The sequence below is a fragment of the Nelumbo lutea genome, chromosome 1, assembly GCF_056320005.1.
Source record: "Nelumbo lutea isolate HS-2025 chromosome 1, American lotus-T2T, whole genome shotgun sequence".
In the NCBI taxonomy this organism is placed as follows: domain Eukaryota; kingdom Viridiplantae; phylum Streptophyta; class Magnoliopsida; order Proteales; family Nelumbonaceae; genus Nelumbo; species Nelumbo lutea.
Window position 1 is genome coordinate 1,115,181 of NC_142684.1, and position 18,987 is coordinate 1,134,167.

The window sequence follows — 18,987 nt, forward strand, 5'->3', positions numbered from 1 at the left end:
ATATTATGATTTTATGTAACTTAAAGCATAAATAAAATACAACATAGCATACAACATATGATAAGGTGATTTCATTGCCCTTTTCCTTGCCTAAAAAGGAATCAAACATGCATGCAAAGAAGGCATTATATAAAGGAGCCCCTAGCAAACATTTCATCACCTAGATAAGTCAAACTTTTGAGAGGTTTAATTTCTTAAATTCCTCGATATTAACATAGTTCAGATAAGTGAAGTTTGATCAGATTCTAAACATTTCTTCCTAGCTAGGCAAGGAAAATCATGCTCTGCAAAGAAACTTGAGGTTTCCTCCATCTGAAAGACTATTACCTGCAGTCATTGGTTTGGCAATTTTCACTTTTAATGCAAGTTCTTTTTGTGTCTGCAGAAGAAACTCACATGGAAAAACATAAACACCAACTTATGACAGAATATAGTGAATAATCAAAGGATAAAGTGTTCAAGAAAATACCCTAGATGGATTTAGGCAGCAAGAAACACAAAATTCATATGAGTTGCAACACTGAGAAAGGAGGTTGCATCCCCTGCAAACAGGAACAAAGAAGTTTATCAGCCCATTTCACCAATGTTGAGATTTTCAAAGAACTGGTGGCAGCAAAAAACTTACTGACAAGAGAATTTTTCTCCTGTTTGTGGACAGCATCGAGACCATGGATCCACTGACAAAGTATCACACACATGACCTATAAAACAAAGCACTGGTTACAAATCTTGTAGGGGATAAAAAATGGTGCACTTTTGAGGCTTATAACACAATCATTTGGAGGGGGGTGACGCAGTTCATTGTACATGAAGAAAGAAAGATAATGAGCAAGAAAAAAAAAAAGAGTGAAAATGGGAAGATAGGGATATAGGTGCACAATGACCTATCTCTTCTATTTATTCAATATGAAAAAACTAAACTGTTGGAAAAAATGTAGAGTGCATTGGAGTAGGAGCCTAGGAGGCTGGCCAGATTTGTCCACCTACTCGAAATATATGTAAAAAAGGGTAAAATAGTGCTTTTACTTGTAATTAAATTTATTTTTTATAGGAAACTGTATCTTTCATTAATTAAAAAAAGAATTAGTACATTGGTCAAGTTCCCAAGAAGATGAAAACTAACCCCCAAAAGACTTCAAAATTTACAATTCAGATCAAAAGAGTTCACCGCTGTTTACCCCTTGTTTGGCTAATGTACCCGTCAAACTATTTGCAGATCTTCTTACCCAACTAACTGAAACACTCAAACACTCTAGTCCCTTGAAAGATATCTATTTTCCTTCAAAGTTTGCATATGAGTCCAAATTCCAAAGGCTGCCTGTTTGAAGCCATCCAATAACCAATTTGGAGTCTCCTTCCTCTTCAATTTGTTGACGTTACAAGTTGGCTGAGAAAGTTGACAGCCAAACTAGGTTCTGATGTAAGAACAGCAAGAAAAGAAGAAGAAAAAGAAGAACAAATAAGCAGAAGAGAAAACATAGATAGAATGAAAGAAGAAGGGTGCAGAATCTTGTGGTCCTGCTGGCCCATTAACTGCTATTTATATGAGATAAAATAAAGGGTTTCTAGCAGATAAGGGCAACTTTTGCCCTGAATATCAATAAAAATTAATATTTTTATAAAATAATTAAAATAGGATAGTTTTTTTGGAAAAATATCAAGAAAGTGCAATGGACACTGTTCCTGGTCTTCTTCCTCTGCCTCTGTATTCATGCGAATACATCGGATTCGAAAATGACAACGAGGCTTGGGTGGAACGCCATGATGGACAAGAGAAGGTTGTTTGTGGGAACAAATGGAGGAACAATGAAACCAGTGAATCCAGCAAATCTCGTTTTGCACCAACATGGGGCGAACAAGAGAAGAGGAATGAAAGAAATGGGTGGACAAGAGAAGGAGGAGCAATGAAAGGAACAATAGATTCATAAGGAAAAATGATAGAATATATGGCCAGAATCTTCTGATCCTACAGCAAGCATTGCGAATTGCGGAGGTTCTGTGAGTCCTTGGAGACGGAGACTTAGACACGGCCATCGGTTTGCTTTCTGGGATGTGAAGAGCATTCTCGGTTAATATACTTTGGAGAAGGGTTTCCGTCCAGTCGTCTTAAAATCCAGGGGAGGAATTAGTGAAGTTTCGACACAAACTTTAGAGACTACCAAACTCCAGACACCGAAGCTTACCTATGAATTCTCAGATTTTCCATGGCCATCTACCGTAAAAGAAGAGTTTCCCAACAGCAATCAGATTATGGAGTATCTTGATTTGTATGCTGGGGAGTTCGACCTTCTTCGCCATATCAAGTTCAATTCCAAAGTCATCGGCATCGACTACAAGGGAGCTTCTAACGATGAGATTCTCTCATGGAGGAAGATGATGAACAGTGTCTTCCCTTTCTTGAAATTTTTCCAAAAAGTCTATCTTATTTTGGTTATTTTTAAAAAAAAAATATTATTTTTAATTGATATTATGGGCAAAAGGTTGCCCTTATATGCTAGAAACCCTAAAATAAAACACATTCCAAAGACCATAATGCCCCTACCACCTATAATGAAAGAAAGAAATAACCAATAATAGCCATAAGAAATAAGAAAGAAATAATTAGGACCACACAAGTTGATCTATTGTATCTCTACATTCCCCCTCAAGTTGGGAATAAATATTTGTCATTCCCAACTTGCATAGATTTGTCTCCAACTTAGCTTCGGTAACAACTTTGGTGAAGAGAACAACAAGCTACATGTCAAAGGCAACAAAGGAAAGGCAAGCTTCTTGGTATTAATAAAATATTAGTCTATTTCAAAATGTTTGCTTCTATCATGTTGTATTGGATTATGAGCAATACTGATGGTGGCTTGGTTATCACAATACAGCATCAAGGGCCTTTCATGTTCAATGCATAGCTCCTCAAGTATAGATCTCAACCATAACACTTCAAATACACCATGAGCCAAAGACTAATACTCTGCTTCTGCACTGGAACAGGCACAGTACCTTCAAAACACAAGATTCCCTCCAACAAAGGCACAGTACCCTAAAGCAAGGTTTAAAATTTTGCAATGTATCGGTCCATATTGACCGATATGTATCATTCCGAGAGGGGACCGATACATAGAACGTGTAGAATTACATAGTTTCATTTTTTATATTCATATCCAACCGATATAGGCCCATATCGGCCTTGTATCGGATCATTTCGGGTTTGTACCATCTAATACAATCCCAAAACGGACCAATACGCATTATGTATCAACCAATACGATCCGAATTTAATTTCCCTCTCTTTCTATTTTTTAAATTCAATTTTAATTCTCTCTCTCATTTATATCACTTTTAATTAAGCCTTTAAATTTGAGATGTCATTAAATGCCAATATACTTTAATTAAAGCACATTTAAGTCACTTTAATTAAGACAATTGGGATGTCATTAAATGCAAATTAAGCCAATATAATTTAATACACCACCGAAATAAATAGTTAAAAACCATAAGTTGAAGGTAGAAATTTTTGAACCCTAATCATTTATTTACAACAACCATTAGTCGACCACTATGTCATACTTTAAGTGCTTGTCTTAACACTATATATTTTGATTCTTAAGTAATCTTTCATTTCTTGGTGGATGTTTCTCAATAAATGCTAAAATTTGATTATTAAAATTTATATAATAATAAAGATTAACACAAATAACCACTATTCTTGAAGAATATGCCTAGGCCTAAACACCTCTTCATCCTCTCAATAGCAAGAAGACAAGTTGTTCTAGGAGAATGCATATACTAACTAACAACACTAACAACATAGGAAATATTTGGACATGTATGACAAAGATAAAGAAACTTTCTATAGTGATACAGTGGACTAGACCTAACATTTTCTTGTGGTCCCATTCATGATGTTATTTTGTTATTTTCTTTATCTTTTCTTGCTGATCAATGTATTGTTATAGGCGGCAAGGTATTTTAGTCTTTTTACATAATGTTATGTTAGCACATATAAATAACATTGTTTAGAGGAGAAGGAACATAACATTTCTACCCACTTTCTTTTCTATTCTTTCTCTTCTCCTTCTCTTCTTCTCTCCTTTTCTCTTCTCTCTTCTACTCTCTTTTCTGGGTTGTTTTCATCCTAAATCTGTTTTGTTAACAGCTGTAAATCCAAGTTGGTATCAGAGAAGGTTTAGGTCTGTTCTTGAATCTCATGTAAGCTTAACAAAGCCAGCTACATGAGATTTTCCTAGGGCTGGAGTTTTAGTTCTTCTTGTGGCCTGATTCTTGGAGATTGGTAGAGATTGAAGCTTTTCCCAAGGCTGGAGTTTTAGTTCTACTGATCTATTGATCCTATACTCACTTTTTTGGGATCCTTCTATTTAAAAAAAGGGGTTAATTGAGTTTCTATTCCCTTCTTTGCTGAGTTCAGCATGGAGGCTTTTGGGAATGAACAAAAAATCTGCTAGAGAAGGTGTCGTAGGGGCAGGTAGTAATAACAACACTTTTTAGAACAACACAATTAGATTTGATGGTACAAACTACTTGGAGTGGGCTCAATCAACCACGATGGCTATTGGAGGAAGAGGAAAGTTAGGTTGTGATTGGTGACACTAAGAAGTCAGCCAATGAAGACACCTCTTATGCAAAATGGGTTCAAGAAAATTACCTTGTGATGACATGACTGTGCAACTCGATGCAGCCCCATATCAGCAGAAATTACCTTTGCACAAAGACAGCCAAGGATATTTGGGATAATATGAAGGAAACTTATTCACAGCCACTTGATGTGGCTAGGGCTTATGAGCTGAAAACTTAAGTAAACAATCTGAAGCAAGGGAAGAAACTTGTACTAATGTCATGGAAGGCATCTGTAACATGACCTTCCTCCTACTTTCCTCACTGTGAACAAGAGAGTAAGCCTGAGGAAGTGACACCATCTCTGGTGAGTGGTGAGTAGATGCTGTCTCACAATGTCGTAATCTGAATTCTACCTAGCAAGGAACTCAAACACCTTATTCGTTTCAACCAGCTTCCTAAATGTTGTTGCATCTGTCTGACTTTCCCACTCAATCATGTCCGAGTGATCAATTTCATGTCATAATGAATGCATAGTAGAGAAGTAAACCGATACAGGCTTCTCCCCCTGTTTAAGATTATTTACTTTACTCTTCAACTCATAGGCTCTAACAACATTGAGGGGCTGAGAGTAAGTCTCTTTCACATTATCCCAAATCTCCATAGCAGTCTTCACCCAAAGATAATTCCTACTAATGTGAGGTTGTATAGAGTTGCACAGCCAAGTCATCACCAAGTAGTTTTCTTGAACCCACTTGACATGAGATGGATCATCCTTGGCTGGTTTCTTTGTGTCTCCAATCACATCCCAGTTTTCCACTTCCTCCAATGGCCACCATAGCTGATTGAGCCCAATCCAAATAGTGTGTACCATCAAACTTATCGGTGATCATCTGGAAAGAGTTGTCTGATACACTTCCAGCCCCCACCGATCCTTCCCCATAAGATTTTGATTCATTCCCAGTTGTCTCCATGCGGCACACAATCTTCACAAGGCTGAAAGAGGTCTGTACAGCATCCCAACACCAATAACAGTACTCAAAAAAACTTCTAGAAAACCTAAAGAGGAGGAATTAATCAATAGAGAAGGGCTAAATGTCATAAACAGACTACTCTCCAGTGAAAAACCCTAGAGCCAACTCTGGAGAAAGCCTATTTTGTCAACCACTCCCTCCGGAGGATTCTAAAAGCTTCCTGCAAGCTAGCAAAAAAAAAGCCTCCTGCAAGCTATCGAGCACTTCAGCTCTTAGGGAGTAACCTTCTATAGGCCTCAAATATAAAGCCACAACCTTCCCTTCCCTATCTCTTAATACTTCACCTATGCATGAAGGACCCGGATTTCCGTGAGAACTCCCATCAAAATTTAGCTTGAAGCACTATCCTGTAGGGGGACCAAACTTCTTGGATAATTGCTGTTGACAATGAGGAGGCTACTGCACTACAATTCCACCTAAAATCATCAAAGGAGAAGTCCTTGAATCCAAGGATTATAGCCAATGAACCATCTTGAAAGAGATGTTGTCAATTAACCCTTCCTTTGGTTTTACCCCGGTCTTGAAAGATACAGATATTCCTTTCTTCCTAAATTGCCAATAAAATCGCGGCTCTTGTGGCTCTCCACATAGTCCTACACCTTTTCTTTGACTACTTGAAGAAACTTGCTTCAAAGAGACCTGCAAAACAACAAGAGGGTGCCCACTGGCACACAAAAAGATAAGAGAACCAAGCCCAAATAGAAGCAACAAAGGAACAACAGATTAAGAAGTAGGTTACTACCTCATCACAACCAAGACAGAGAACAAATATTAGGTGAGAGTCACCAATTTAGCCTCCTTTTTTGCAACATATCACAAGTGTTTATCTTGTTAAGAACCACTTCCCACCAAAAGGCCCCGACTCTAGGAGGCATTAGATTACACAAAACTTTGGATATTGTCTAATCGAATTCGAATCGGATCAGACAATATCCAAATTTGAACCCGACTAGAAAATCAGATATCTGAAGGATATTGAAAAATAATATCCAATTAAATATTCGATTTGATTCGAATTCGATTAATTTATTATTTTAAATAATTAATAAATATATAGAAAATTTTAAATATTTTATTGATATAAAGTATATAAATATATAAATTATTTATATAACTTAATTATTATATAAAAATTATATAAAATATTTTATATATTATATATAAGAACTAAATAACAGGTCGAATTCAGATATTTATCGAATTGAATCAGGTCATCCGAATTCGAATCCGATTAACTATTTGGTAAGAATAGGATATCTGAATTCGACCGATTAGATATTCGAATCATCCGAATTCAATTCGATTATGTCAAATATCAAATTCGAAATCGGATTTTCGAATACCAATGACACCCCTAAAAGGAAATAGCCTAATCAGAAGAAGGCAAAAGGGTATTTTGTGTCATTTAAGCCTTGTTATTGTGATAGTGGGTTTGGGTGTTATCTTAACACCCTTGTTAATGTTGTATTCTACTTTTATTTTATCAATAATTTTTTTCTTTTATTCTTCAAAAAAATGTAGAATTATGCACACAAGAATAAATCGAGGGTGAAGCAGACCACACTCGACTATCCAAATAGGAAGAATCCAAAAGACACTATTCATGGAAGAGAGAAGGTCAACAAGAAGAGCTATTTCAACCTTTTAAAGACCTCTTCTCAAACTTAGGTCCCCAAGTATCCCCTTTACAGTGGACTAAGGTGATAGGTTTCAATTTTTGCAAGGAGAGGGAATAGATTAAAGGGAAATGAAGCTTAAGAGAGGTCTCCCCACTCCAAAAATAAAACCTTATTACCAACACAAGCATCATATACAAATTTTTGAGCAGATGTCAAACCTTAAGGTGAACTTTGAGAAAAGTTGTATAGTTGGAGTCAATCTGGGGGAAGGGGAGATTGGTGAGTATGCAGACATGTCGGCCCTTAAATTACCTTGGTCTACCTCTAGGGGATAATCCTCAAAAAGGTGATTTTTGGGCCCCTATTGTGGAGAGATTTGAAAAGAGACTTGCTAACTTGAAGAAAAATTATGTCTCTTGGAGGGAGAATTACCCTAATAAGGTCTACTCTAGCTAACCTCCCTGTTTATTTTTTGTCAGTTTTTAAGATTCCGGCTAAGGTGGCTAGTAGACTAGAAAAACTAATGAGAGACTTTCTTTGGGAGCCGGGAGAGGAGAAGAAGGAACATAGGGTTAGATGGGAGATGGTATGTAGGGGCAAAAAGGAGGGAGGTTTGGGCATTGGGAACATTAGAACTATGAACTTAGCATTACTAGGGAAATGGCTGTGGAGGTTCTCGTTGGAGAAAGAAAGGTTGTGGGTTAAGATAGTGGGAAGTATACATGGGCTGGCAGACAATGGATGGGATTCTGGGATTCTAGCTAGGGCAACAACAGCTTCTCCTTGGAAAGCTATTCAAACCATTTAGCCCTTGTTCTCTCCATGGATCAGGTATGATTTGCACTTAGATAACCTCATTAAGTTTTGGGAACATGTTTAGGTAGGGGATTCCTCATTGAAAGATCAATTTCCAAGCCTTTTTGCTATCTCTACCTTTAAAAATGAACCAATTTCCTCTTTTCTTGTTCCTTCTAATTCACCTTCCGGGTTATGGAATTTGAGTTTGAGAAGAGATGTCAGGGACACAGAGTTAGTCTGTACTTTAGCCTTACTTTCCATTCTTGAAGGGGTCTCCATTGAGCCATCAAAGCCAGATAGCAGAATATGGACACTCACTCCCTCAGGTTCTTACACTTGTGCCTCCTTCTTTAGAGCATTGTTACCCTCTCCCCCGGTTGATTTGTCTTTTCCTGTCAAAGATGTATGGCGTCAACCTATACCTCCAAAGGTTGGAAGTTTCTGCTGGGAAGCCTTTCTGGAAAGAGTTAATATAGGGGATCTACTCCAAAGAAAAAGACCCAACAGTTGTTTGTCTCCTCACTGGGGTGTTCTCTATAAATCTGATGGTGAGTCTGGATACCATTTACTAATTTCTTGTCAGTTTGCTAAGGTTATTTGGGAATGGTTTACTTCTTTGTTTGGGTGCAGGTGGACTCCTCCATTGAATGTGCAAAGCTTACTTACTTCCATGCCCAACTGGCCAACCAAAAGGGCCAAGATCATGTGGAGATGTGGTAGGGCTGCGATATGTTGGACTGTTAGGGAGGAGAGAAACTCAAGGATATTCTCAAATAAGGAGAGAAGTATCAATGAAATCCTTGAGACTATCCACATTAGGATGATACATTGGCTAAGAACATTGGAATTGTTTAAAGTGTTCTCAGTTGATGAGATGATAAGGAGCTAGAAGGAGATTGTAGAAACAGGCTCAAGTAGGAAGAACATAAATTTTTGCCGGACACATCCACCTCATGGGTTCACCAAACTGAACTTTGATGGTAGCAACATAGGCAATCCAGGGCCTTCTGGAATAGGGGGAGTAATAAGGGATGAAGCAGGAAACTTGTTGGCTATGTACTCTGGTCTGATTGGGGTAGGAGACTCTTTGAGGGCTGAGATCCTAGGAACTATTGAAGGGATACAAAGGGCCAAAGAACTGAATATTAAAAAGTTGATTATAGAAGATGATTCTGAAATTGTGGTGAATTGGCTAACAGAGGACAGTTCTATGCTCTGGAAATACAGCAATGAAAAGAAGTTCAAGTGGCTCATCAAGGACATGGAGTACATGGATAAAGAGAATTGCAAATGCATTGGCAGATGGTCTAGCTAAACAAGGGGTAAACAGAAATACTATGTTCTGGGTTGCTTTGTAATTGTAATTGTAATTGCTTCATGGTCAGAATGTACCTTGGGTAGTTGGGAGTTAAGACTATTTAGCTCCCTCCTCTGTAACTCTGATTATCTCAATCCTTATTAATAAAAGTTCATTGTTATTGATCAAAAAAAAAAAAAAAAAACACAAGCATCATACCATACAAAAGAAAGGAGGGAAGGATACCTTGAATTGCTTTCCAAGGAGGAGCAGCTTGCCCTCAGATCAAAGCTAACATCCCAACCATCCACAGTAAGGCCATCAATGCTAATTACTACGTCACTCATAATTTTTTCTAACTTTTTAGCAGCTTCCACTAGGATGCTAAAGGTGGATAAGAAGTAGATCGGCACATTTGCTAAAGTGGACTTAATTGAGGTGATTATGTCCCTTAGTGAGATATAATTCCTTTTCCACCCCACAAGTGTCTTTGTGAATCTTTTCAAAACTGGGTTCCAGAAACTCTTGGCAGAAGGGTTACCTCCCAAGGGTATTCATAAGTTAGAGGCCAATTTCCCATTCTGATATCTCATTTAGTGTAGGATTTTTAAGCCAGTTCATGCAAAACCCTACAAACTTGAAAGGTGTTGTAAGTGTTGAGATATCTAAAGGGTGCTCTAGGCTATGGATTGCTATACAGCAAAGGAGGAGAACTAACCTTAGAGGGATTCTCTAATGCAGACTGAGCAAGTTCATCAATGGACAGGAGGTCTACTAGAATCTATTGTACCTTCTTATGTGGCAACCTCATCGCTTGGAAAATAAGTAAGTGTGGTTGCTAGGAGTAGTGTTGAGGCTGAGTACAGAGCAATGGCCCACAGCACGACGTATTGTGGATCTAGCTGAAGCATCTACTCCAAAAGATAGGCATTCCTATAGGGAAACCTGTCAAATTGTTTTGTCACAATCAGGCTGCTACACATATTGTCTCCAACTCGGACTTTCATGAGAGAACCAAGCATATAGAAGTTGATAGCCATTTCATTAGAGAAAAGGTGATAGATGGTGACATTGTGACTCCATATGCAAGTCAGAAGATCAGCTAGCAGATTTGTTTACCAAAAGTTTGGGCCACACTGGAATGGATTATATCTATAACAAGCTGGAGCTTTGTAAGACTCCTGTTAAGGGGCATTTTTGTCTTTTGTATAAAGCTTTGTAAGACTCCTGTTAAGAATCACTTAACAGGGGTATTTATGAAACTTTCAAATCAATTACATGGGAATTAAAAGTTTAGGTCGCCAGAGGAGAAGTTCTTTTTGAATCTTCTTCCTTTGTTGACTCTTTTCTCACTTTTCTTCTCTCTACTCTCCTCTTTCTTTACCATTACCAAATCTTTTTCTCAAACTTTTTCTTCTCTTTTTACACTTTATTCTCAAGTTTCTAGACTGGTCGTAACTTATGTGCTTAACTGCTAACCAGATGATCTACCCTAAACTTATAAAGATGGCCTTTTTTATTGGGCAGAGAAAACAATCATTTTACATCAATTGGGGCATTAATTGACCATTAGGTGGAAACCAAGAAAAGGAGTGTACTCTAAGCAGGCCTTGATTTTCACTTTTTATTGGTTTATTTATTTATTCATTTATTATTTATACTTAATTTCACTTATTACACTATTGAAAATAGATTTTACTATTGATAAGAAAAACCCCTACTATTAGAAGGATCTAGTAACAAAGGACAATAAAATTTCAGTAAAATAATACTAAGACAATTAAAGACAGCACATGGCTAACAAATCACCCTAAAACAATTTACTGCATTACCTATGGCTTTGGACATACAATGTCTAATATTCATGCCATTCATGGTCTGGAGGGTAATGGCTGGGATGCTAAAATTACTCCTCACTCAACTTCAACTTCTCCTTGGAAAGCTATTCATGAGGTATATCCTATTTTTCCTATTTTTCTTAGATTTATCTGCTATGATGTGGGAAGAGGGGATAAAATCCATTTCTGGGAAGACCTATGGGTAGAGGAATCACCACTAAAAGATTAGTTTCCTGAACTCTTTGCCCTCTCAAACCTCAAGAACAAAACTGTGTCTAGGTTGGGTACTCTTCTCCTTCAGGCGTCAACTGGAACCTTGGTTTCAGAAGACGCCTAAGGGAAAGAGAGTGTAATTTGTTGATTAACATTCTTGACATTTTGGAGATAGTTTTCCTAGCCCTCAACCTGGAAGATTCTAGATTTAGGGTAATCTCCCCAAATGGACTCTTTACTTGCTCCTTTTTCAGACATCTTGCCTTACCCAATTCTCAAGGGGTGGACGTCCTGGTGAAAGAAAATTGGAGCAAGCCTATCCCACCAAAAATTCAAGCTTTTCATTGGGCTCTATTCCTCGAAAAAGTAAATACATGTGATTTGCTGTAAAGGAGACCCTCATCTTGCCTCTTTCCTCATGTGTGCTTGTTATGTAGGGGTAGTGGAAAGTCCTCCCATTTATTATTCTACTCCTATGTACTTCGTGTTTGGGAGTTTTTATGTTCTCTTTTTGGCTATGGGTGGGACCCCCTCAAGAGGTGGTGGACATCTTCAACCCAAGCTTCTTGAGGCAACAAAAGAAGAGAAGCTGAATAATATGGAGACTTACTAAGGCAACAATTGCTTGGGTGCTGTGGGAAGAGAGGAACAACAGAATTTTAACTGGAAAGAGTAGGACTTTGGAGTAGGTAATAGACAATATAAAAGTAAAAATTGCTTTTTGGGGTGAAGACTTTGGATTGCTTTCAGATTTTCTGAGTTATTGACATTATAAGGGCTTGGAAGCAGGTAGCACAATCTTCTAGGGAAAAAGAAAAATTAAGAGTGGAGTGGAAACCTCCAGAAGGCAGCAAAGTAAAACTGAACTTTGATGGAAGCTCCTTGGAAAACCTAGGGAAGGCAGGAATAGGTGGAGCAATCAGAAATTTGGAGAGTAGGATCTTGGCTTTATATTCAAGACCAGATGGTACTACAAACTCTGTGAAGGCTGAGTTGTGGGCATTGCTGCATGGGCTCCGATTGGCAAAGCAATTGGATTTTAGGCAGGTGGAGGTGGAAGGGGATTCAAAAGTAACTATTTCATGGGTAAAATGTAACAGACATATTCCATGGACTCTCAAACACATTTTTAGGGGAGTGGAAAGGATAGCAAGGATTTAAATGCTGATTTCAAGTGGGTTAGGAGTGCAAATGGGCTAGCTAACTCCCTAGCTACACAAGGGGTTGCAAGGCAGCAATTGTACTGGGCTTCTTTGTAATCTAGATTCCTAGATTATGTTTTTGGGGATGGCATTCTTGTCATCAACTTGTACCAATTTCCCATATAATCAATTTAATAAAATAACTTTTCCTGATCAAAAAAATGTCTAATCCTCATGCCTCCTCTATTAAGAGTGTCAACCTTAGCTTTAGCTCAACAAGGAAGCCACCTAAATGGGCTATTTAGGGTAGACACTAAAGCCCTAGGGGTCAATAATATTTGATAACAGTTGAATTGGCTGAATTAAATGATTTATCTCACTGTCTTTTATTGAACAAAAAAATCATATAATAAAATATTTAGGGCTATAGCTGAATAGAGAATCAACCTAACATGCCATCAAGGTGCTCAAAACCTACTTAATGACTTATTAAGCAGCTCCTTAGCCTCCTTGTACAGAATTCCTAGAGACCAAGACCCTTCAACATTAGAAGATATACACCCTATAATTACTTGATAGTCCCCCTCCACTACTAGGACACCTCACCCCCTAAACTTTTTTTTGAAGGACAAAAGGAAATTCATTAAAACTGAAAAAAAAAGCAGTACATCTCAGAGAAATGGATGTCTAGTTGACAAACCAATATTGAGCAAACTACACTGAAAAAGACTCAAAATTACAAGGATTTAACTCTAGAGTACTCCAGAAGTTCTCTATCAGATCAGACTTGTTCACTTGGTCAAACTCTGGAAGGCTGAGAACCCAGGCTGCAATCGAGTTGGCTCATCCCTGCTAACAAGTATTCGGCATTCTTTGTCTTGCCCTCAAACATCCTTCTGTTTCTCTCTTTCCAAATGAGGCAACATACAGCAAAACGAATACAGCTCCACAAAATTTTGGCTTTCTTGCTACCTCTGATTTTCGGCCATTTAGAAAACATCTCAGCTGGAACCAAAGGGTGAAAGACATTCTCTCCAAACAAAAAGGAGAAAAACTTCCACATGAAATTTTCCACGCTGCAAGAGAAGAATAAATGGATGGTTGTTTATTCCTCCTAATTACACATAAAACAGAAATTTGCTGACTGCAGGCCTCTAGATTTCAAGTGATCATAGGTTAAGATACTGTCATGTGCCACCAGCCAAGCAAAAGCTTCCACCCTTGGGGTTACTGGATTACCCCACACTCCTTTTACCTGATTTGAATCCCTACCCTCTCCCAGTAAAGTCCTGTAAAATGATTTTACTGAGAATCTACCTTCTCTGCACTCTTTCCACCATAGGCCATCTGCTGTACCTATGCAGATGTTTGTCTCTTCTAGCTTTTTCAATAGTAGAATGCATTCTTCCGGTTCTTGGTCCAACAAAGGTCTTCTGAACTTTGGTTTCCAAATCATTTGATCCCCTCTCCACTCATAGCACTGCTCAATGGACACTTCATGATCTGTTAGCTTGTAAAGTCTTGGACACACCTCACACAATTTTCCCACCCCAAGCTACTCATCTTCCCAAACCTTACCTTAAGGCCTTCCCCCACTTTAAACTTAACTAAGCCTCTGAACTCTTGATTGAAACTCATTACTCCTTTCCACACACTTACCCCATAGGAACTTCTTACCTCCCTTGACTACCACCCGAACCTCACTACTGCATTTTCTCCTACTACCACCCTCCTCCATAATTCTACCCTCTCTCCTTCTTACCCCAACCTCCACAGCCATTTCCCTAAGAGTGCTTTGTTAATCAATTTCACCCTTCTCAGCCCTAAACCTCCCCCCTCCTTTGCTCTACAAACCTTTTCCCATTTGACCAAATGAAATTTTTTTAGACCCCCCCCCACACCCTCCCGTAGGAAGTCCCTCTGAATTTTCTCAATTTTCCTCACCACTTCATTAGGAACCCTTAATAGGGAAAGATATATGTTGGTAAGCTAGACAGAACACTCTTTATGAGTGTGATTTTCCCACCCAAGGAAAGGTACTTGGCTTTCCACCTATCTAGCCTCCTCCCCACCCTTTCTATTGCAGATCTCCAGATAGTACTTGCTGTTGTCTTTGCTCCCACCGGCAGGCCAAGATAAGTGAAAGGTAGTTTCCCTACCTTACATTCCAGCACCTCTGCATAATGCCTTACTTCCTCCACACTAAGGTTCACAACTCCTATCAGTAAACTTTTTCTAGATTCACCTTCAGACCCGTCAACCTCTCAAAGTTGGCTAAAATAGCACTAAAATTCAGCACTTGATTTTCTGAAGCATCTAAGAATATTAGTGTATCATCAGCATATTGTAGGTGAAATATACACGGGCCTTCATTTCCAACTTTGAAACCTTCTAACCATCCTCTCTGCGCTCCTTTCTTCATAATCATATATAGAGCTTCCAATAACTATTACAAACAGCAGAGGGGAAAATGGATCCCCTTGCCTCAGCCCTCTAGAAGCATGGAAAAATTCTGATGACACCCAATTGATTAACAGTGAGAAAGAGGCTGATGAGATGCACCCGTATATCCACCCTCTCCAAATCCCATCAACCTTTGCATTTCCTCCAAGAAACCCCATTCAACGTGGTCGTAAGCCTTTTCTATGTCTAATTTGCACACTAAACCTGGCCTTCCACTTCTTAATCTTGAATCTATACATTTACTGGCCACAAGCACTCTGTCCAAAATCTGCCTCCCCTCTACAAAAGCCATCTGAGTTTCCCCTATCACCTCCTGAATTACTTTTCTCAACCTTTCTACCAGCACTTTAACCAATAGTTTATAGGGGCTGCGATCGGTCTGAAGTCTTTTATGTTCACAGCCCCAATTTTTTTTCTGTGATATGGTGATGAATGTGGCATTTTCCCTCCTGTCAAGAGTTTTGGACTCCTAAAACTCCTTGTACATCTGCATGAAGTCTTCTTAAAAAATACCAACAACTTAGATGAAATTAAAGTTGAAACCATCTGGCCCCGGTGCTTTGTCACCTTTGATCTTTTTCAGCGCCTCCTTTACCTCTCCAACTTCGAGATCCCTTTCCAACCAACCTGTTGTATTGTTGTTAAGCCGATTTGGTTCCAATTCTCCCAAGGACACCCAACTCCAGTTTCTCCCTGTGTACAGCTTTTTATAGTAAGCAACCATTTTTTCTAGAATCTCCCCCATGTGTCTATCACCTCCTCCTCCACTTCGATCCTCATTATCAAGTTTCTCCCTCTCCCATTTGCAAAAGCATGGAAGAAAGAGGGGTTATTATCTCCCTCTTTCAGCCATGAAGCTCTAGATTTCTGCCTCCACCTGACTTCCTCCCTCAACATTAGATCTTCGAGTTCAGATTCCAAGGTGGTCATCTCAACTTGGGTTTCTTTCCTGAACTCTCCCTCCTCTCTCACTCTTTCTAATCTGGCCAGCTTCTCCAAGATCTCTTTTTTTTTCAGTCCTCTTCCCTTCCAAATACTTCCTTTCTTCTTTCCCTCAACTCTTGCTTGATAGTTTGCAGCTTTTTGATCACTTTTAGGTCTGCTGGTCCTTCCATTTGCACATTTTTCCACTTACTTTCAACCCATTCCACGAAGTTTGGTTGGTGTAGCCAAACATTTCCGAATCTAAAAGGTTTGAAGCCTGAAGCAGAGCAACAAATTTCCACAGAAGAATTGGCTTATGATTTGACAGTTGGAACATCAATGGTTCTTGCACCACTTCCCCCACATAGTCAGCCCAATCTCCCAAGAATAAGAATCTGGTCCAACCTCCTGTGAATAACTGGAATTTGTCCATTCAACCAGGTGAACTTCCCTCCAATCAGTAGTGGATCTATCAATTCATTATTGTTAATGAATTCTTCAAACCTCCTCATACCTACAGAAATTCTGCTATCCCTCCCCCCCCCCTTCATTTCACTTCTCCTTACTACATTGAAGTCCCCACCCACACAAAAGACACTTGGGTTCCATAAAATTACAGCTCCCCCTGATAGCCCCGAAGCTCTAAGCTCCACCCATTCCCCTCCCTCTTCCCCCCAAATTTCATTTTTCATTTTAACATCAAAGTGTTCCAGCTTTGTTTCTTGAAGTAACACCACCTCTGGTTTAATACCTTTAAGAAATTTTCTCACTATCTCCCTCCTTCCTTCCCTCAAACCCCTTACATTCCAGCTAAGGATCCTCATCTATCTTCCCCCCTCTGTCTTCCTCTGACCCCCCCCCAATTTCACTCAATCTCGTCCAACTCCTCCTCCTCTCCCCCTTCTTCGTCCCACCCCTTGTTTTTTTATAGATATTCTTCCTTTTTCTTTTTCTCTTCCCTTTTCTTTTTTTCAAATTTCTCAAATGCTATTCTCGCGAAACCTTCCCCTCCCCAGAATACTAGACCAAGAGGCTTTCCTATCTTGACCTCCCTCTCTACCAGTTTATTAATATTCACCTTCCCATTCTGTATTATCTTCATAACTTCTTGATCCTCTTGAGACTGTTCTTCTCTTTCTCTTTCTCTGTTCCTGTCCCCCATCTTTAAGGTTTCTCCTTCTTTCCCTTGCTTCTCTCCTTCTGGGCTCTGATTTATTAATGAATGTCTTCTTTTTCTGTTACATACCCTTTCTTGATTTCTACCTCCTCCTTCCCCCTCCCATGACTTTCTTTTTTCTGCTATATTCTCCTTTGCCTCTTTCTCTGTTCTTTTTCTTTCCTCCCCTCCCCCCTGCTTGGATCTTCCGATGCAAGAATACTCGGTGAGCAAGATTGACTCACCTCAGCAATTCTGAATGGGGATACTAGGATATCAGTATCTAGTCATACGGTTGTTTCTTTCTTACTTCCTTCTGTTAACTCTATAGTTTTCTCTATGATGCTTGGATCCTGGTTGTCAGAAAATCTCTACTCCTTTAGAACTATCAACCTCCCCAGGACCCTTTCTCTTCTGCGCCCTTTTCTTGGAAGTTTTCTCCCTTATTGCTTTCTGCCTCTGACAATGAGCCTAGCTCCCTTTCTGCCAACCTATTTGAGGTTTCTTCGTTTCTCTGGGATGCTGCCCTTTTACTTCTCCTTGAGTCTCTAGTATTCTCTTCTGCTACAGATTTTTGTACATCTCCTTCTACCACCAAGCATGTTAATCACTTGTTATTTACCTCTCCTCCAAAGAATTTGATCTTTTTTCAATCTCATGCTTGGTCACTACCTAAATCCAGCTATCTTTTTCCTCTTCCTTCTAATCTTTGCGGTTGGTTTTCCTGGAACTCGAACGGTCAAAGCTGTTCTTCTTCGAGTGTAAGTACATGTAGTTTACCATCACCGAGACTACGGCAAAGATGTTAAAAGAAATCCACACGGAGAAATCTCAACCAAGACACCTTTGTAATGGCACAGTGACACTTTATCAAAGTGATGGAAGGCTCAAGCACGTGCAATGAGCACAGAAGGCCATCCTACACTTGCGGTGAGCATGAAACGCCTTATGGGACCTGCAATGAGCACAATGTGCTATCCGATACCAGCAATGGGTTCAAAATGACATCGCAACTCTATGACGAACTCAATACACTACCAACATCCTACGATGAGAATACAACGGCAGCTCATGCTGTGATGAACGATAAACAAAGACAAAGTCAGCAATATATGTTCATAGGTAACTCGTGCTCTGCACCGTCATGGCAAGCCGCAACAAAATGCCCCAAAGATGTTGTACAGAGATGTTCGAACACGTCAGCCAATCGAAAGTCCTGACATGTGGCTATGAGAGAACCGATGAAGGGGTGTAGCTGACACGTGCTATGCAAGAATCCTTAAGGAAAGGAAACTCTACCCCTAGAGACTCATTAGACACGTGGTGAAACCTTAGTGGAGTTCACTTGATAGGTGACATGAGGATAAAGATCCCCTTTCCTAATAGGGAAAGGTCTCTTTGGGGACCTTCCCCTAATAGCCTCAAGATCTCGTTTATAAAAGGAGAGCAACTCTCCCCCACAGGGACAGGAACACATATCCTAATGGTTTAGCTGACAGTTGGCTAAACAAGGGATTGTGAGGGAGAGAATGTTCTGGGCAGTTTTGTAAGAAAGATTATTGGGGGCTCAACACCTGTTTAGGGGTTGACAGTTATACTTAACTCTGGAAAGTTATTCTTTAAGTTGTATTAATGAAGTTACCGTTTCCAATCAAAAAAAAATACATACCCTAACTCTAGGGGTCTCCCAGAGCATCTCTCTCACTCTGTCTCTCTCTCTCACCCCCTTCTATGCTCTTCTCCCACCATCCTCTACAACGAGAATTCCCCATCACACTCTCTCTTTCCTACTATCCTCTCTGGATCTTTGGAGACTTGACCAACCCCCGTCGCCTTACCACCGCACCTACATCGAGTATGTGCTTTTTCCATGTTTGCCCTTCATGGTCCCTGTCTTTTCATCTTTCGAAGCTTTTTTGAAATTTACCGCTAACTTA

General features: G+C 39.4%; 1 protein-coding gene across 8 annotated transcripts in view; it reads right to left on the reverse strand.

Moving 5' to 3' along the window:
* Window positions 1–18,987, reverse strand: part of LOC148873157 (glycosyltransferase family protein) — an 88,543-nt gene that overhangs the window by 65,365 nt on the left and 4,191 nt on the right. For 5 of the 8 annotated variants that reach the window (XR_016104777.1, XR_016104778.1, XM_088963566.1 and 2 more), the window contains exons 3-5: window positions 626–701; window positions 470–542; window positions 328–379 (exon numbers count right to left, since the gene is read on the reverse strand). Coding sequence is in view for 6 of the 8 variants with exons in the window: in XM_088963566.1 (XP_088819692.1) it covers window positions 328–379; window positions 470–542; window positions 626–701 (201 nt within the window). In the remaining 2 variants the exon portion in view is untranslated. The remainder of the gene's footprint in view (window positions 1–327; window positions 380–469; window positions 543–625; window positions 702–18,987) is intronic. The other 3 variants (XM_088963567.1, XM_088963570.1, XM_088963568.1) reach the window with 1 other exon arrangement.